Source organism: Pseudophryne corroboree, chromosome 4 (genome assembly GCF_028390025.1).
Source record: "Pseudophryne corroboree isolate aPseCor3 chromosome 4, aPseCor3.hap2, whole genome shotgun sequence".
Taxonomy (NCBI): domain Eukaryota; kingdom Metazoa; phylum Chordata; class Amphibia; order Anura; family Myobatrachidae; genus Pseudophryne; species Pseudophryne corroboree.
In genome coordinates, this window is record NC_086447.1 from 612,180,331 (window position 1) to 612,201,373 (window position 21,043).

The following is a 21,043-nucleotide window of genomic DNA, read 5'->3' on the forward strand; positions in this document are numbered from 1 at the left end:
TTAGCCGAGCAAGGCGGTAAGGTTCGAACCTGCCTCGGACCCGTGTAAAATGGGTGAAGTTCGGGGGGGTTCGGTTTCCAAAAAACCGAACCCGCTCATCACTAATCCTTATACATTAGGGTGTGAAGCTTGCAACCGGAGGTGTGGCACAATCTAAAATTAGCATTGTCTGCACAGCCGGGCTCCTCCCCCTTCACATCCCTCCTCCCTGAGTTTGGAAAATTTGACTGAGAGAATAGGACATGATACTTAGACCACCTGGCGAGGAACCGAACCGTATATCAGATCAAACAGCATCCAAGAAACTCTTACCGAAAAAAACTAACACCGTTTGCACGAACTGTTTGAACAAGAACTTTGAACACAGCAGGTTGACAGCACCGAGGTGGGCGTCCAGTGTCCCCTAGAGGATTCAGAGAAATGGATTTATCGGTAAGTACCAAAATCCTCTTTTCTCTTTCATCCACTAGGGGACACTAGAGCATCCTTATACATTAGGGGACATCCCAAAGTTATCCCCCAGGGAGGGAGTGCTGTCGGTGGCCTGCAAAAGTAAACGTCCGAACTTAAGAGTCTCCGGACGCAAAGTTATCAAACATGTAGAAGACCACGCTGCCACTGTGCAAAGCTGAGTAATGGAAACACCATGGATAGCCGCTCATGAGGCACCCACTGATCGGGTGGTATGAACACCCGCCTGAACCGGAACCTGTGTGCTACAGGAAATAGAAGCTTGCCGAATGGCAAGTCTAAACCGTCTAGACAAAGACCGTAGAGATGTTGGTCAACCCTTCCTTGGCCCATCATAAAGAACAAAACAAATGGTCCGACTTTCTGAAAGGATGATGTAACCTGCACGTATACCCTTAAAAGCTCGGACAACATCCAAGGACAAGTCCCCATCTGCGAGACCCTAGGAAGATGGGACCACGATTGGCTGGTTTACGTGAACCCCCGAAACAACCTTAGGAAGGAAATCCACTCTTATACGGAATCCCGCCTTAACCTCATGACAAAGGAAAAGGGGACTTACACACGATAAGGCTCCCAAATCAGAAACCCGCCTGGCCGAAGCCAAGGCAAGCAATAATGTGACCTTCCAAGAGAGATATATCAGGTCCATTCTTGTTAACGGCTGAAAATTTGGAGATCTCAAAAATTCCAACACCAACTTTTTAAGTCCCATGGCGCAACGGGAGGACGAAAAAGGGGGTTGTATCCTCAGAACCCCCAGTAAAAAGGTTTGAACCTCTGGCAAGAATGCCAACCGCCGTTGAAATATGTAGAGAGCCGAATTTGAACCGTCAGAACGCCCAGTCTCAGTCCTACTTCTAGACTGGCCTGAAGGAAAAGTAGAAGTCTGACTAAGTGAAGTTCGTCGAATTCCACCCGCGTTCTTGACTCCAAATTATGTAGCAGTGCAAGGCAGTGACCGGTTTCCTAACGACAAGCATCATAGGAATGTCCGTTCTTGGTATACTTCCGTGGCTTAAGATTCAGATTGCAATAGCCACTCCGCTAAACGCAGCCTGTGCGGGTCTGGTGTTGGAACGGTCCCTGAGATAACTGGTCCTCTTTCTGAGGTAACCGCCGAGGATCGTATGTAGTAACCCTTGCAGGTCTGAGTAACACCTCCTGCGGGGCCAATCTGGTGCGATTAGAATCGCCCAGACTCGTTCCCGTTTCACACCTTTCAGAAACCTGGGTATGAGTGGGAAAGGTGGGAAATGTGTCTTGTAACATGTGTCTTGTAACACCTTCTGCTGCTGGATCTCTTGTCCTGGAACATATCTGGGCAGCTGATGGTTTCGCCGAGACACCATTAGGTCGACTTGAGGTAGACCCCATCTCCTCACCACCATGTCGAAAATCCGTGGATGTAGGCACCACTCTCCCGGATGCATGTCCAGATGCTTTAGACAATCTGCTTCCCAGTTTTCCACACCGGGAATGAACACTGCCGAGAGGATGATGCTTCGTTCGTCTGCCCACAAGATCTTTGTGGCTTCCTGTAACGCCATCCTGCTCTTTGCTCCTCCTTGACGGATTATGTAAGTTGACGTCGTGACATTGTCCGACTGTATCTTTAAGTGTTGACCCATGTCTAGGTCTTCGGTTAAGAGAAGCGCGTTGTAAACCGCTCTCAGCTCGATAATGTTCATGGCGTCCACCTGAAACTGATGTCCCTCCAGGACAGCCCCCCAGCTTCTGAGGTTGGCATCCGTTGTTAGGATTCTCCAATCCCAAATGCCGAATCCCTTGTCTGATGCGAGATACCTGCGCGACGACCACCAATTTAAGGAGGGTCCTTTGTGCGGTGAAAGTCAAAATACTTTGATGTAAAAGCCAGTGTGACCCTGCTCCTTGAGCACTGAGGTTCATCTGGAATGGTCGGGAATGAAGTCTGCCGTACTGGAGAGTTTCGAAAGACGCCACCATCTTCACGGGAAGGTGCCCACAGAGGTGTAGAGAAATAGTCTGTGACCTCAGCACCTGAGCCACCAATCTCTGTAGGTCCTTGACCTTATTCTCTTGTAGGAATACTCAATTGTACCGTGCCCACAATGAGACCAAGGAATTGAATCCATTGAGTTGACCTGAGGTTGGATTTCTGGAAATTTACAATCCACCATTGTGAAATGTGAAATAGATGAGATGTCTTAACATTCTCAATCAACTGTTCCCGAGAGGATGCTCAGATTAGTAGATCATCTATCTCAATTCTGCAACCCTGGTTGCCGTGATCTTCGTAACGATTAGTGGTCGATGATCGGCCGAACGACAAGGCCCTGAAGTGGTATTGATCCTTCACCTGTGCGAACCCTACGTAAGCCTGGTGAGGCGCTGATATCGGGATATGTAGATAAGCATTATGTTCATGTATATCACGAATACGCCTTGTTCTAAGCCTGCAATGACCGACTGGATTGATTCCATCTGGAATCTATAGACCCTTAGCAACTGGTCTAAAACCTTTAAATTGAGCATCGTCTTGACTGTTCCATCTGGCTTTGTCACGACTAAAAGATCGGAATAGAAACCCGTTCCTCTGAGAGGTGGGAACCGGAATAATGACCTCTGACCGAAGCAATTTTGTTAATTGCTGTCAGCAGTGTTTTTGCCGTCTGAGGGCACTGTACCCCTGGGAGATTAGGTCGTTTATCCAAAGTTCTGGTGAGGCTGTAGCCCAGATGTTCCGAAAACCTTCCAGACGTGCGCCCACCAAGGGGGATCCCGGGTGAACTGGGAGTCCGTCACGCCACGGTCTTGTCAGCAGGCTGATTCTGCTTTCTGTTTGCTGTCTGTGAGCGGCCACTACCTCTGCCCCCACATACTTGTGTACTGGAGCCTCGTCTTCGGGCTCGAAATTACTGTGATCCAAATGAATCACACGTCCCAAACAACCTCTCCTAACTTATGGAGCAGCTCCTTATAAGGAGTAGGTAGAAGGGTGGACTACTTTGTTATAGTCTGCGAAATCCACTTGTCCAACTCTGAACCGAAAAGATCTCACCCCCAAAGGGGATGGATTCTTGCTTGGTGTCAGAGTCTCCGTGCCATTCTCTGAGCCATAAAATCCGTCTAAGCGATATGGCCGATGCAGATATATCCGCGATGCTATTCTGCTAATATGCCTGACACAAGTACGAAGCAGAATCTCGAATGTGCTCTGCCAGTTGGGTAATCTCTTCCAAGCTATTTTTCTCCTCAATAGCCTGTACCATACGTCCAGATCACGCTCCCATGGCCTTGTTTACCTAATCACAGATGATCGTAAGTCTCTGTGCTGCACCAGCTGCTATAAAAATTTACTTTAAAGCTGTGTCACCTTACAAACTGAAGCGTCCCTTAAAATCGTTACATTAGGACTTGGTAAGATTGTCTTCCTTGACAACCTTCCTAGGGAAGCCTTCACTACTGGAGGATTCTTCCACTTATCCATTCCAACCCTAGGTAGGGGATAAGTTACGTGAAACCCTTTTTGTAAATTGAGAGCTTTTGTCAGGTTGTTTCCAAGTCTCCTCCATTTGAGATTGGAGGGATTTAGGAATGGGAAACACTGCTGAACGCGGCTCCTTTACCGCTTCAATTAAAGATTCAAGACCTGAAATTGCCGTATCCTCTTTTGGAAAATCGGCGTCTAGATTAGATTTCATTAACTCACCTTCCTTTTATCAAAAAGAAAACCCTCGTCCTCCTTTAATTCCTGTATAATAGGAAGAGGTGGTTTAACAGCATTGCGCACATTCGTTTCTGTATGTGCGGGCGGTGTTAACTTGATGAGAAATTCCTTCATCGTCTTAGAGAATCTTGCAGCCCATTCCGATTGCTGCTTGCGTGATTCAGCCATCTCCTTGGAGATTCTATTCTAGAAGTCTTGGTTGTTTAAATCCCTTACCAGGGTATCACGCAGCGCTTTCACCCTTTAAACTAGGAAGAGAAAGACTGAGGGATGACGGAAGCGTAGGTATCGGACTGGAACTACCCGTCCTTCCCTATATATAAAGGGAGCAGGACCAATTAAATTTATAAGTAAAAAATAAATAAATAAATATGTTTACACCAGTCGAATTGCAACCCTCACACCTCAACTGTAACTTAGCTACGATGGTATAGTTGGTATCCGCTTGCTTCCTCGTATTTCCCTCAGGATCTTTGTAAAAGAAGTCCCTTGAAAATATAAATTAGTAAAAGTATAATTACTTTTTAGTAGATCCCCACATAAGGTAATTGACATTGTATACCAGCAGAGCGAACTAGTAGCCTAATGAAGCTCTCTAACCATATATATACCTATATATACCAGCAGAGGTAACTTATTTGCATAAGTAATCTCCCTTCTAATCTATATATATATATATATATATGCTAAGTCAGAACAGCAGGGGGAGCAACTCCTGTAAGAAAATACCTTCCCCTATGCTCTGCATTGGAGGGGGGGGGGGTTTGGAGGACCCATCCCTTCCCCCAGACTGGCGCCTGAAGTAATATTAAAAATGGCCGCCAATGAAATTTCTTGGTCACATCTGTGACCGTTCACAGCCTAAGAAAAGTGGCCCGCCGCTCCAGCGAAAAAGGTTAGAATTATATACATGTCTTGCCGCACGCTGCTGAGACACTCCTCAGCCGCGCGGCGCTGTTGAGAATGCCACTCCCCCTCCCGCCGGCTGGCGCGCGCCAGGACTGCTGTTACAAGGTCTCGTAGTGGCGCTCGAGCACCGCTCGCTCTTCTGCTGTGTAGCGCTCGAGCTCTGCTGTCTCCCCCTGCACACAGGGAACACATGCCGAGTCCCGCGCCGCACTTGCTCCCGCGCGCCGACCGCTGCGTCTAGCCTTGCAGTGCGCCAGCTTGTAGAGAGGGGGAGGAAGGTTAATAAAGTAATATTATTAATTGTAAATGGAGAGAAGGAAAAAAAAAATCTAGCCTAAGCTACACTCTGCTCTACCTCACGTTACCAGTACTCACGCTTAGAGGATCTCCTGTAGAGATACAAGAACTCTTGTCTTTAAAAATAATTTTGGCTTTGTCCCCTATTTCTTAGTTGACGCAGCACGATTCTTAAACATGAACTTTGTCCCCCTTTTATTAGGGGTACACAGCCTCTTCGTCTGGTAAAGCCTGCACCCCCTTTCATTTAGGTGGGATCGGGCATTTACCATCTTTTCCTTTAAAAATCTGCACCCTCCCTTTAGTTAGGAGGGATTGGGCCAGTGTAAAAGAGAAATAAATAAATAAACAAATCTTCAAGGAGCAGGAGCTCCCTTCTTGTGCTTGTACCTCCTAGGCACAATTTTCCAAACCGAGGGAGGAGGGATGTGAAGGGGGAGGAGCCGGCTGTGCAGACAATGCTAATTTTAGATTGTGCCACACCTCCGGTTGCAAGCTTCACACCCTAATGTATAAGGATGCTCCAGTGTCCCCTAGTGGATGAAAGAGAAATCCACGTATCCAACTCAACCCCAAAAAGCCATTCTCCTGAAAAAGGGAGAGATTCCACACTGCGCTTTGATTCTGTGTCCGCTATACACTGATGCAACCACAAAGCCCTGCGTGCCGACACTGCCATGGCAGAAGTCCTAGCATTAATATTCCCCATCTCCTTGATGTCCTAAATGTGCCTTAAGTGGGTTACCGTAGTGACCAGAGGCATAGCCCCGGAGAGGCCCTCCTCTCCTTTGAGCGGCTACTTGGTCAGGGTCGAACACGTTTGCCAAGTTCTACAAGTTCGATACTTGGGCCTCTGAGAACCTAAAGTTTGGTCAGTCAGTTCTGCAGGAGCCTCCGCGCTCTCCCTCCCATTCTGGGAGCTTTGGTACATCCCCATGGTACTAATGTGGACCCCAGCATCCTCTAGGACATAAGAGAAAATAGGATTTTAATTACCTACCAGTAAATCCTTTTCTCGTAGTCCGTAGAGGATGCTGGGCGCTCGCCCAGCACTTCATGATCCTGCAGTGGTTATCTGGTTCAGTTTAACTTTGTTCTTGGTTAAGTACTGCCTTTGTTACTTGGTTAAGTAATGTTTCAGCTTTTGCCGAGTTTCAAGCTCGTTAGCTTGGTTTGCCTTGTATGTGTGAGCTGGTGTGAATCTCGCCACTATCTATGTATAATCCTTCTCTCGAAGATGTCCGTCTCCTCGGGCACAGTTTCTACACTGAGTCTGGTGGGAGGGGCATAGAGTGAGGAGCCAGCCCACACTCTCAAACTCTTAAAGTGCCAATGGCTCCTGGTGGACCCGTCTATACCCCATGGTACTAATGTGGACCCCAGCATCCTCTAGGACGTAAGTGAAACGACTGCTGTGACGCAGCGTCCTCTAGAGGGTGCTTTAACACGTCCCGTATAGACAGTAGGAGGGGTTCAATACCCTAAGCAGAATCAGAATCCCCACTAACGGGATCCAAGTCCTCCCCATCCTCCTGTATTTCCTCATCTGAATCAGAGAGTAGAGCAGGCAAACCACGCTTCTGTGGTGCTGCATGAGAGGATGGGTGGGGGGGGGTGAGGGTCTGTGTAACATCTGCCCTAGCAGCTAAATCTGCAACAGCCTGTTGTAGTAGCTGAGTTTTCTGTACATTTGCAGTGAGCTGGGATGACATATCTGACATCATAGTTTTGAGAGACCATAGCCAGGAGTGCTCTGGACCCTCTCCCCCAGCCCCTTCACTGATTTGTGAGGATTGGCTGCATTGTTCAGAAGAAACAGAATCAGATGATACTGGAGAGAATCTAGTGTGACATACACTGCACAGCTTTTGTTTACCCATGTTTCACAGTAAGCACAAGAACATACACATACACACAGACAGTTATATTGCAACCCTGCCATACTGTATGTGAGAGGAGACACACGGAAGAAGGACACCAGCACACCCATAGCTGTACAGTCCCAGTGAGGCTGACAGCTAAATTTATCACAGTAACACTAACAAATTCTGTCCTGTAGAGGACCCAGATAGTGTACAATAGCGGCTCTCCCCCTTTGCTACACCCTGTACCAGTTTTCCAGTGTGTCTTATGAGGCAGGAAGCGCTGTTTGTGCTGTCTCAGGCTGCATTAAGCAGAGGAAGGCGCCAAAATGCCTCTGGTCCCGCTCTGAGGTAGCTCCGCCCCAATGGCGCCAGAGCTACAGTGATTTTTTATACTGGCAATGTCTCCCTGTTTGCTTAAAAACATCACACAAGTCCTAGTTCAAGCTGTTTGAAGCCAGTCTACACGGGGAGCTCTAGCGGGTCCCCACCAGGAGGGTCCCGTATGCCGCACCCGCGTTCAGCCGCACCTTGAACCGGGGGACAACCCTAGCGGGGCCCCCGATTTGTACTCACCACAGTCGTCACCTTCAGGCATAGGTTAGGTGTGTGCGGCGTGCTGCGGTTGTGACAGCCAAGGTGCAGTGCCCCGCTGAACAACAACCCCTCAGGATGGTGGTCCTGCAGTAGGGAAGCGGCTCTGCACCTCGCAATGCCGGTGACTGTCCGCCCCCTAGCTCCCATGGTGCAGGTATGCTGTTGTCCAAACAGCATACCAAAAATATCAAGCATACTCTCCTGAGGGCACTTTTTTCTAAACTGCCTGTGGGAGGGGGCATATAGGGGAGGAGCCAGCACACCCAGTGAAGAAATTTAAAGTGCACCGGCTTCTTTGGACCCCGTCTATACCTCATCGTACTAAGTCTCCCCAATATCCCTTATGGATGCTAGAGAAAAAGATCTGAGGCTGTCGCAAGTTACCTGCGGATGCAAGCATTGGCATTATGATAGTGCTTAAACATGTCACTTTTTAAACGATTTGTTCCGATCGGCTAACTTGTTTAAATCTCATTCCGTGTGTATGCACCTTAAGTTTAATGCCCAGCAAAGGTGAATGGCGACACAGAAGCACAATGAAAACAGTGGATAGTGCTTAGTAATACTGTCAGGACAACAGCAACACACTAGAGAGTAAGAGATGCTCAGTAGTATTAGCTGGTATCACAACAAGAACACACTGGAGACTGTAGCTAGTGCTTAGTAACATATGTCAGTTTCCAGGGAGTATCTCAAGAAGACACAGGAGACTGAGGAGCCAAACTCTAGTTACTGCAGACTGGAAGTAGCAAGCAGATTACAGCAGAAGTTGTTCTGGCGGGATGCGGTCAACATCCCGCTGGACGGGATCCCGGCGGTCGAAATACCGACGCCGGAATCCCGACCGCCACAATCCCAACATATTCTCCCTCCGTGGGTGTCCACGACACCCATAGAGGGAGAATATAATAGTGTGCCGAGCGAGGCGAGGCACCGTGCCCGCAGCGTGGCGAGCGGAGCGAGCCCGCAACGGGCTGCGTTCCGCTCGCCACCCCTGTCGGGATTGTGTGGTCGGGATTCCAGCGTCTGTATTTCGACCTCCGGGATCCCGTCCAGCGGGATTACGTATTGATCCCGTTCTGGCAAAGAGTAGGGGCCAGGGAGAGACTGCTCTGGTCACTGTATCCTATCCATGAATCTAAGATTTTGCCTGTGCTGCCCCCCTTACCTGGAACAAACTCCCTTGCTCTATTAGACTCTCCCCAACCTTGCAAAGCTTCAAATCGGCACTGAAAACCCACCTGTTCACCAGCGCGTACCCTTCCGCAGCATAAACTAGTCTCAACCCTCATGCCTCATGCCTTGCCCATCTGTCTCGCTTACCTCCTGTCATCAGGTCACCTTCAACTTGCTTGCACCTCATGTCACCTGTCTGTCTCCCCCCTCCCCTTAGATTGTAAGGTCCTTGGAGCAGGGCCCTCTTCCTTCTTGTTTCACAGCCCTCATCTCTCACACTTCAATTAAAGTGCTCTCCTACTCAGCAACCGTCTATACCCACATCTCCTCTTGCTCATTACCATTCATCTCTTCCAATGGCTGCCTGCTCCTAGTAGAACACTAATTACACGTCATTTGTGCTGTATGTAGAGCGCTGTGAGCTACTTGTGACGCCTTATACTGTACATAAAATGTAATAATAATAATAATCATAATGATATATACTGTGGGAAGCCCTGGCTGCTGTAGGTGACTGGATTCATGTGCAAGGAATCAGGTCTAGGTTTGGTAGAACAGCAGTCAGCTAGTTTCAGGTAAGATAGCAGCGCTGGCTCAACAGGAAGGAAGGAAAGAAAGAAACAATTACTGGCAGCAGCACAGTATTGGACACATACAGACATCTTGGGTTGTAGGTGCAAAATAAGGAAGTGGCAGCGCCGGGTAAGATAACAGGACAGCCAATCCGGTGTGTGACAAAATATCTGACTTGATCTTTACTCTTGTGTAGAAAAGTGGATTGACATCTCTTACCTTCTCTTCAAAACCAGGAAAGAAGATGAACTCTTTGGAAAAAAGATTTCTCATAAAGCAAAATGTTTTATAGACATCCTCTGAAAAGTTCAAAAGAATAAAAAAGACAGTGAGAAAGGACATACAAAAGTCATTGCCCATTAGTAGGTAACAAAGGCTCTTTTGCAGCAGTTGCATTAATTTTTATACATAACACATCCCCAACTAAAGGTCTCTATACACTACAACGATATGTCTGAGGCTGAAGGCGGAGGTGATTTCCCATGAACTGCCCGGCAGCTTCCCGGGCGGCAGGATTGCATACGATATATCGTATGCGGTCCTTTTGCATAAGATGTATCGTATGCGATCCCAGCCATGCCTGCGGGGTCGGACATGATTGTTAGTGCAGCACATTCAATCTAGGGGATCCGACCCGATGCTAACGGGAACGTGCATTGGATCGGAAACAACTCCAAAATGCCCGATTTCACCCGATAAATCGACCCGAATGCCCGAAATTGGGCATTATCGTTCTAGTGTATGGGGCCCTTAACGCTTATAGTGCAAAGGCTTTTCTGTGACGCTACATGGGTTTATGGGCCAATGTAGCAGTATCTGCAGGGATAACATTGTTTTCAATATTCAAAATAAGAATTGGGTGCATTTGTTAGCATTCCTTTCCAGTACAAATTATGGCTATTCATGCTTGAGAACAGGTGACTTAATTAGTACCTCAATTTGATTTAACCATCTGAACTGAAGCATGGACATCCTTAAAATCTGGACTGTAATGGCAGATTTTGGATTAGATACAATTGTATTTTAAATTACATTTTGTGGTAGATTTAAAGCTTCTAAAACAGACAACTTTTGGTCTTGCCCATAGCACCCATTTAGATTCTGCCTATCATTAACTAGAGTGTAATAGCTAAATGATATATAGAATCTTTTTGGTCGTTATGTGTATCACCTCTTTTTCATATTTAGAAATGTCAATAAATCTACCCCTTTGTCTTGAAAGGTGTGATTATAAGAGATGAAGAACTTACACTGTCAAGTCCCTGCTTTACTAGTGCACTAGATGATTATTTCACTACCTCTGAGGTGCTAGAGATCGGGTCCCCCATTCTATTAATAGTAGTTTGTGCACCATCCTGTTGCACTTCTGAAGAACAGCACATTTCAAGTGGCATTTTCACCAATGTAATACAAAACAAAAAAATTCACAGAAATATCAAAAGTGACACATATAATAAAGATATTCTAAACTACTTTTCCTCATTATTATTATTATCCTTTATTTATATGGAGCCGCAAGGGATCCGCAGCGCCCATTACACAGTACATAATCAAATGAGCAAACAAGAAACAGCACTTGCAGTACAGGACAAAATAGGACAGGTATAGAAAACCCGGGGTTAGGTGCCGTCAAAGGGAGTATGGCGTATAAGATAGTGTACGTAAGAAAAGGCACATGAGAAAAGAAGTCCCTGCTCTTGCGAGCTTACAATCTAAAAGGTGAGGGGCTAACAGTCCGGAGTGACACAGAAGGGGTAGACAGTGAGCATAAACAAGAGGGTTAGGAGGAGAGTTGGCTGGGTATGGTGAAGACGTGGGTCTTGAGAGCCTGTTTGAAGTTTTGTACAGAGGTAAAGAGTCGGACGGGGAGAGGTAGAGCATTCCAGAGATAGGGAGCAGTACGTGCAAAATCTTGTAGGTAGGAGTGGGAGGAGGTAATTAGTTGGCAGGAGAGACGGTGTGCATTAGCAGAGCGAAGAGGACGGGTGGGGATGTAAAGAGAGATAAGGTCAGAGATGTAAGAGGGATAAGAGTGGGTGAGGGCTTTGTAGGTGAGTGTGAGAAGCTTGAATTGGATTCTGAATGAGAAGGGTAACCAGTGAAGGTCCTGCAAGAGAGGGGATGTGGATGTAGTACGTTTGGTGAGTAAGATGAGACGGGCAGCAGCACTGAGGATAGACTGAAGTGGAGAGAGGCATTTTTGAGGGAGGCCAGATAAGAGGAGATTGCAGTAGTCCAATCTGGAGATGACCAGTGAGTGGATGAAGGTCTTAGTAGCATCCTGGGTGAGAAAGGGTCTGATCCTGGAGATGTTTTTGAGATGGAAATGGCAGGTTTTTGAGAGGTACTGAATGTGTGGTTTGAAGGAAAAGGAGGAGTCAAGGATTACTCAAAGACATCGCACTTGGGGGCTAGAGGAGATAGTTATGCCGTCAATTGATAATGAAATTGTGGGAGGTGAGGTTATGCGGGAGGGAGGGAAGATGATAAGCTCAGTCTTAGAAATGTTAAGTTTAAGAAAGCGTTGGGACATCCAGGAGGAGATAGCAGAGAGACAGTTGGAGATACGAGTGAGGAGAGCAGGCGAGAGGTCAGGGGAGGAAAGGTAGATTTGAGTATCATCAGCGCAGAGATGACATTTTAAGTCAAAAGAGCTAAATGAGCTCACCTAATGAGGAAGTGTAGAGAGAGAAAAGGAGAGGCCCAAGAACAGAACCTTGGGGGACACCTACTGGTAGAGGAAGTGGGGGGGAGGTTGAGTCATGAGAGGAGACAGAGAAGGAACGGTCAGAAAGGTAGGAGGGCAGCCAGGAGAGAGTAGTATCACGCAAACCAAGGGAGTTAAGGATTTGCAGTAGGAGAGGGTGGTCTACAGTGTCAAAAGCAGCAGATAGGTCAAGGAGAATAATCAGAGAGTAGTGGCCCTGGATTTAGCAGCAAGGAGGTCATTGCAGACTTTCATGAGGGCAGTTTCAGTGGAGTGCTGAGGACGGAAACCAGACTGGAAAGGGTCAAGCAGTGAGTGGGAAGAAAGAAAGACAGTGAGGCGGTTGTAGACAGTATGCTCAAGGAGTTTGGAGGCAAAAGGGAGAAGAGAGATGGGTCGGTAGTTGGAGAGATTGGTTGGATCAAGGGTAGGTTTTTTTTAAGAATAGGGGGAGACAAGTGCATGCTTGAAGGCAGAAGGGACAGTGCCTGATGAGAGTGAGAGATTGAGTAGATGGGCAAGACGGGAACAGGCAGAAGAGAGGAAGCAGAGAAGGCGGGAGGGAATAGGGTCAAGTGGGGGAGGTGGAGGGGGGTGAGGACCGGATGAGGACCATGACTTCCTCTCCAGATACAGGGAAGAAAGATGTCAGAGTTGGTAGGAGGGAAGGAGAGGGGGGGTTGAGAAATGGAGGATGGGGGTGCTCAGGTTCTGGTGGGATGTTATGTCCTGACGAATGGAGTCAATTTTGAATGTGAACTAGGTGGCAAAGTCAAGAGCAGAAAGTGAAGAGGGGAATTGAGGCGGGGGTGGGCAGAGGAGCGAGTTGACAGTGGCAAAGAGGCGCCTAATATAGGATGCCTAATATGCCTAATGTAGCACATAAATTATTCTAAACTATGTTGTATTTTAGGAGAAAAGCTGAAATTTTTAAATTAACAAAGTGTTAGCAGGCAAGCGTTGAAGGTCTGCACTTTGAGGTTCATAAATGTCCCTTATAACCCATCATAAGCAACTGTTTTCTACGGATGGTGCAATGGTTAGCATAACCGTCTCACAGCAATGAGGTCATGGGTTCAATTCTCCCCATTGTCAAAAAGCGCTAAATATAATGAATAAAAATGTATAATGATTTCAACAATTTATAATAAGATTTTACTTACCGATAAATCTATTTCTCGTAGTCCGTAGTGGATGCTGGGGACTCCGTCAGGACCATGGGGATATAGCGGCTCCGCAGGAGACAGGGCACAATAATAAAAGCTTTAGGATCAGGTGGTGTGCACTGGCTCCTCCCCCTATGACCCTCCTCCAAGCCTCAGTTAGGATACTGTGCCCGGACGAGCGTGCATAATAAGGAAGGATATTGAATCCCGGGTAAGACTCATACCAGCCACACCAATCACACCGTACAACCTGTGATCTGAACCCAGTTAACAGTATGATAACAACGAAGGAGCCTCTGAAAAGATGGCTCACAACAAGAATAACCCGATTTTTGTAACAAAACTATGTACAAGTATTGCAGACAATCCGCACTTGGGATGGGCGCCCAGCATCCACTACGGACTACGAGAAATAGATTTATCGGTAAGTAAAATCTTATTTTCTCTGACGTCCTAGTGGATGCTGGGGACTCCGTCAGGACCATGGGGATTATACCAAAGCTCCCAAACGGGCGGGAGAGTGCGGATGACCCTGCAGCACCGAATGAGAGAACTCCATGTCCTCCTCAGCCAGGGTATCAAATTTGTAGAATTTAGCAAACGTGTTTACCCCTGACCAAGTAACTGCTCGGCAAAGTTGTAAAGCCGAGACCCCTCGGGCAGTCGCCCAAGATGAGCCCCCTTCCTTTTGGAATGGGCTTTTACCGATTTTGGCTGTGGCAGGCCTGCCACAGAATGTGTAAACTGAATTGTATTACAAATCCAGCGAGCAATCGTCTGCTTAGAAGCAGGAGCACCCATCTTGTTGGGTGCATACAGGCTAAACAGCGAGTCAGATTTTCTGACTCCAGCCTTCCTGGAAACATATTTTTCAGGGCCCTGACAACGTCAAGTAACTTGGAGTCCTCCAAGTCCCTAGTACCCGCAGGTACCACAATAGGTTGGTTCATGTGAAAAACAGAAAACACCTTAAGGAGAAATTGAGGACGAGTCCTCAATTCTGCCCTGTCAGAATGAAAAATTAAGTAAGGGCTTTATATATGATAAAGCCGCCAATTCTGACACACGCCTGGCTGAAGCCAGGGCTAATAGCATCGTCACCTTCCATGTGAGATATTTTAAGTCCACAGTGGTGAGTGGTTCAAACCAATGTGACTTTAGGAAACTCAAAACAACATTGAGATCCCAAGGTGCCACTGGGGCACAAAAGGAGGCTGTATATGCAGTACCCCTTTTACAAACATCTGAACGTCAGGCACTAAAGCCAGTTTTTTCTGGAAGAAATTCGACAGGGCCGAAATTTGAACCTTAATGGACCCTAATTTTAGGCCCATAGACAGTCCTGTTTTCAGGAAATGTAGGAAACGACCCAGTTGGAATTCCTCTGTAGGGGCCTTCTTGGCCCCACACCACGCAACATATCTTCGCCAAATGCGGTGAAAATGTTTTGCGGTTACATCCTTCCTGTCTTCGACCAGGGTAGGGATGACTTCATCTGGAATGCCTGTTACCACATATGTAATCAAATCTGAAAAACATCATTTAATCGGTACTAGATTTGGATCAAAATTCTAACGAATATAATAAGTGTGATATTCAACCATGATTAGGATTGTACATATATTTTGTAGTAAGGGAATAGATAAAATAGGCTAGTATATATCAGTTGAATGTTTAGACAATTTAGTCACTTCAAAGGCACACAGGTAATGGCATGCGCAAGGAAGTGCCTAAGACTACAATCAGGAATCTGCATATCCTGAGCAATGTATGTTATTCGGCCTTCTGCTTTGAGACAATGACTCCTAGGATCAATTGAATTAACGAAGTCTCAAATGTTGATGAACACTAGCAGTATTTACACTCCAAAATAACCAAAGGAAAACCTTGATAGACAAACAAATATCAGACGCTATGACTCCAGAATTCACCCCCTGCTCGTCACTGTTGAACAAATTATCTGATATGTTTTACAACACCTTTGAATATGTAAATTGGGATTGTTAAAGTTGGGATATAAGACAGGGTTTGGAGCAGTCTTTAGTTAGTGCAGAGGGAAAGAGACAAGGAAGGATCCTAAGACATCAGAAGAAGGTAGCTATGCATTTAACCCTCAATAATTCTTGCAAGTGTACAGTATGTGTGTTAATTGTTTAAGTTTGTAATATTGTTTGTGTTTGTTTAATATGTACTGCAGTTAATAATAATTATAGGATTTATTATCATTGTGTTTTTCATATCTTGTATTTTGTATACCTAGAATAAAGTGTTATTGAAATAGAGCTATTATTCCATGGTTCAAACTCATTTTTTGGAATCTCTAAATCATACAAATCTGCATATATTATATAAGGCTCTGCAAAGTTGGACAATATATTTATACCCCTAAGGTATAGAGCATTGATATATCAAATGAGCCAGAAGGATACATCCCTGCATAAAGTATATTTACCATGTGCACAGATGTATTGCTTGGACAGTAATTGTTTTCAGTAGCTATATTCATACCCACATAGTCAATGAGCCAGGATTATATATCTCTGTAAAGTATAATTACACTTTACCTTGACATATCTCTTGGACAAGTAGATATATAATTCCTAAACCCAAATGAGCCAATCACATGCATATGTATAGGAATGTTCATATAATGTACATTGCTGTGTGATTGGACTAGTGCTAATCTCTGCCCCTTTAGCTATGAGCCAACCTAATTTGTAAGCCTATTATAATATATTTGCAGATGTAAGATACATAAAGCATAAATCAATATATGATATAATAAATATATATTATATAAGATTCCACACTTCAATAATTGGCACCCCAGATGGGACCATGGAATAATTTGGTATCTATTTTAAACTAAATACAATATTTATTAGGAAGCAGCACCAATGGCTGTAAGCCTGCTGGCAAAGTACAAGATCACAGTGGAATAGGTTACAAATGAGAATAAAGAATTTAAAGGCCTAGAATAGAAAATGTGCACAGTGGAAATGAGTATTTCCAAATAAATGTACCAGGTATTAGAGTTTAACCTTAAGACACCGGTCAATCTTAAGGAGAGGATACCGTGGGTACTAAAAACAAAGAATATAAAAATTTAGAATTGTGAATGATTGCAATGTTAAAAATGCAAAAGTTTTCTGTAGCATTAAGAAAAATGCGCAAAACTGCGGCTTTAGAAGCCAAACAGAAATGTAAAGAAGAATCAGGTTCACGTCTTCGTAAGGCGTGCCTGACCATTAATGCAAAAATGCATTCATTATTTAAGTCCCTTAAACAGAAAAATAAACAGAAAAAGTTTGGGGCAGAAGCAAAAAGCCTGGCAGATTGTAAGCAAACTGTCATGACCTCTCAGGAGGAGATAAAAGAAAGTACAAGGGAGAACATTGTAGATGTAGGTGAGACTCAGGACAGCATTGTCCATGTGCAGCACACAGAGTCTGCTATGGTCACACAGACCACCAGCAGAACAGCCTCTTTGGTAAAGGAAGAAAGTAGCAATGTGCAGGATGTGTCTATCATCAGACAGCACATTAATGTAAAGGAGGTAGCAGCAATAGGAGATGTCCCCTATACTGTGTCTAGTAAGGGGGAAGATCAGTGTAATTCAGATTATGAGTATTCTGCTGAATACACTCTCAGAGTTCCCAATGTAATACCGCTTTCACATCGCTAATGCCGGATCCCACCCGGTAAAAGAAACGTGTCCTTACCGGGTGGGATCCGGCATTTGCTCCCGTCTGCAGGCTTTCCGACCCAGCAATATACCGGGTCGGTTGCCATAGCAGCGGGAGGGCGCAGCAGCAGCAGGGGCGGGGGTGGAGGCGGCGCTGGGAGATGAGCTCATCTCCTGCGCCGCCTCTCCCTATGCTGTGAATGGGAACCGTGTCGCATCGACACGGCTCCCATTCACACCGCACCTGACCCGGTAATCAACCCGGGTATAATCCTTCTTTTATACCGGGTTGAATTACCGGGTCAGGCGACCCGCTAATTCACAGAAAGTGCTTTCACATCGCACACTGACCCGTGTCGACACGGCAATTTGCCGTGTCGATACCGGGTTATTTGTGCGATGTGAAAGGGGTATTAATGAAGAATTTGTTATGCCTTTAGGCAAAGGTGAATTGTCAGCAGATTTAAACACTGATAGCAGCAGTACAGTGCACACAGGGGTGGGGAAGTTCCCCATGGTGAAAACTCCCATGGCAACCAGAGTTGCAAACTTTGAAATGTATTCACCTGGAAACACGTTTAAAGGGAAAATCCATGAAATTAATTCAGGAATGCATGTTTACAAACAAAGTTCCCAAACTTTTGTAACCCCGACACAACACTCAGAGAAATCTAGTGATGGTGCAAATGTTTGCATGCTCTCAGAGAGACCACATGCAGAGTGTCATTCTGCAACCCACACACCAATTAACAATGACAAAAAGGATCACCAGGATGAAAATGTTTTTATGCCCTGGTGCCATAACCATTTTATTACAGGTGTGGAAAGACAGAAAGCCCTGGGACCTGCAATACATATTTGGCAAAGTCTAACAAGTTTCTCTCCCCACAAAAGTAGGTTTTTTCAGAAGCTCCAAGATTCTTCCAGACTAAGGAGCCATGCCAAGCAGCAAACGCTATGGTTGAAGACAGTCTGGGCCCAGGCTACGTCACAAGGGAGTATGGTCACAAGTGAATACGGTAGTATCATTCCTTTACTTGTTAGATCCAATGTAGCCATTGTTTTCTTTGATGTTCAAACAGCCACAGTTTCCAAATTAAACCAGCATCATATCTGCAGCGACAATTGTGCTGTCATTGACACACAATGTGACAGGAAAGATTGGCACAGGCCAGAAACAATTGTTTGTTTGTTTGTTCTTCAATCTTTAAAGACACATTTGTAAATTCTGTACCTGATAACATGCAGCAGATAGGACAGAATGCATAGCAAGCTATGTTAAATCACTGTATAAATATCTGTGATATTCATTGTATGTATTTTTGTTTGATTCATAGTAATCCTGGCAACCTGTATACAGAATGGTGCAAGACTCCAAAAAGACTCCAATTTACAAGGGAAAAGGTCTTCATTAACCCTTTCATCGCTGCTATCCAGCAAAATCTACATAGCATCCCTAAAGACTGATATATGGACAAATCCTCAAGGAGTTTTCCAGTTTCACAAGAAAGGGGAAGGTTTTCATTAACCCTTTCATCACAAGTAATCATTACTTGTCTTTCAAACTACATGTACACTCCCACAACAGTGTACAGCACATCTCATCACTGTGATTATACAGAACTGTCTCATCCCTTCATATACCTTAATCAAATATATATGTAAACATTTGTCTGATATATATATATATATATATATATATATATATTTGATATCATTGTATTATATACCTTGTAAATATTTTATGTTTTTTTTTTATATTACACAGTAGATACTACCTATGCTTCCTTCGTAAAAGCTTCAAAAGTAATTAAATATCTAATACTGGATGGAATTAGATTTAGTCAAAGCCATTCCTAAATGATATTTAATATCTATTTGAAGCAAAATTGTATTCATTTATTGTATTGATAGCATGTTACTATATACACATCAAAAGCATTTTAAATAATTATTAGTCAAAATATAGGTAGGATAGAAAACGCCTTTATATGGGTTAAACTGGTATAGGGTTATTTAAGATTGAGATGTATAAATAGGTTCAAGGTAGAATAAGGAGACTTAAGACTGCATGGTAATTTATTCAGTGAGGAAATACAGAACAGAGTAGGTGTACTACTCACAGCCATTTGTGGTACTATTGCCCGAAGACAATTAAGACCTACTATTAACAAGCAAAGAAAGAAAGAAAGAAAGAAAGAAAGAAAGAAAGAAAGAAAGAAAGAAAGAAAGAAAGAAAGAGAAAAAAAAAAAAAAAAAAAAAGACTGTTTCATATATGCCTGTTCTATTCAAAATCACAACCTGTTTGTGCAAAAGCAATATGGACACTTGTCACAACTGCGGCATTGGAAAAACATTTAAAGGACGCACAAGGCTAAAGACCATTACTGAGGGTCGTCACAAGTACTGAATGTTCAAGACACAGCACTCGACGTACACAGCCCTCTGCCTCAAACAGCGAAATGGCAAGCAAAGGAGCAGCTGCTATAAAGAATTCTACTTCAACTGCCTTCATGATGCAAACGTAATACGTCTCCAATGGCAAGCAAACCACGCAGATGACAGTACTCTCCCAGTAAATTGCTACAGCCAAGAACAGCAAAAATGTCCAAACGTACTGATCCAGATACAGAAAAAAGGTCTACAATTGGGCTATGGTATTCCAAATGTCTGTAGAAATTAGTTTTCCTCATGAATACTGAATAAAAACCTCAGTCTTGTCTGCTTTAGTTAAAAGTAAAAGTAGAATAAGGTTAGGTAAGCTAAGAATTTTTGAGATTTTTAAAATCATAATGGTTATTATTATTACACTTATGGTATATATTATGGTTACAACAAAAGTTATGTTTTGAAGAAATTTTGAAATGTATTTGGAAGCAATTACGCTAGTTTAATGTGTGGCCAATCAAAATAATTTCTCATGGCCACAAGGGGGCGACTGTTACCACATATGTAATCAAATCTGAAAAACATCATTTAATCGGTACTAGATTTGGATCAAAATTCTAACGAATATAATAAGTGTGATATTCAACCATGATTAGGATTGTACATATATTTTGTAGTAAGGGAATAGATAAAATAGGCTAGTATATATCAGTTGAATGTTTAGACAATTTAGTCACTTCAAAGGCACACAGGTAATGGCATGCGCAAGGAAGTGCCTAAGACTACAATCAGGAATCTGCATATCCTGAGCAATGTATGTTATTCGGCCTTCTGCTTTGAGACAATGACTCCTAGGATCAATTGAATTAACGAAGTCTCAAATGTTGATGAACACTAGCAGTATTTACACTCCAAAATAACCAAAGGAAAACCTTGATAGACAAACAAATATCAGACGCTATGACTCCAGAATTCACCCCCTGCTCGTCACTGTTGAACAAATTATCTGATATGTTTTACAACACCTTTGAATATGTAAATTGGGATTGTTAAAGTTGGGATATAAGACAGGGTTTGGAGCAGTCTTTAGTTAGTGCAGAGGGAAAGAGACAAGGAAGGATCCTAAGACATCAGAAGAAGGTAGCTATGCATTTAACCCTCAATAATTCTTGCAAGTGTACAGTATGTGTGTTAATTGTTTAAGTTTGTAATATTGTTTGTGTTTGTTTAATATGTACTGCAGTTAATAATAATTATAGGATTTATTATCATTGTGTTTTTCATATCTTGTATTTTGTATACCTAGAATAAAGTGTTATTGAAATAGAGCTATTATTCCATGGTTCAAACTCATTTTTTGGAATCTCTAAATCATACAAATCTGCATATATTATATAAGGCTCTGCAAAGTTGGACAATATATTTATACCCCTAAGGTATAGAGCATTGATATATCAAATGAGCCAGAAGGATACATCCCTGCATAAAGTATATTTACC

The 21,043-nt window shown here is 44.1% G+C and overlaps 1 protein-coding gene across 2 annotated transcripts in view; it reads right to left on the bottom strand.

The window, feature by feature from the left end:
- GNPAT (glyceronephosphate O-acyltransferase) overlaps positions 1-21,043 on the bottom strand; it is a 255,633-nt gene that overhangs the window by 50,155 nt on the left and 184,435 nt on the right. For both annotated transcript variants that reach the window (XM_063917641.1, XM_063917639.1), the window contains exon 11: positions 9,817-9,896. In XM_063917641.1, coding sequence (XP_063773711.1) covers positions 9,817-9,896 — 80 coding nt within the window. The remainder of the gene's footprint in view (positions 1-9,816; positions 9,897-21,043) is intronic.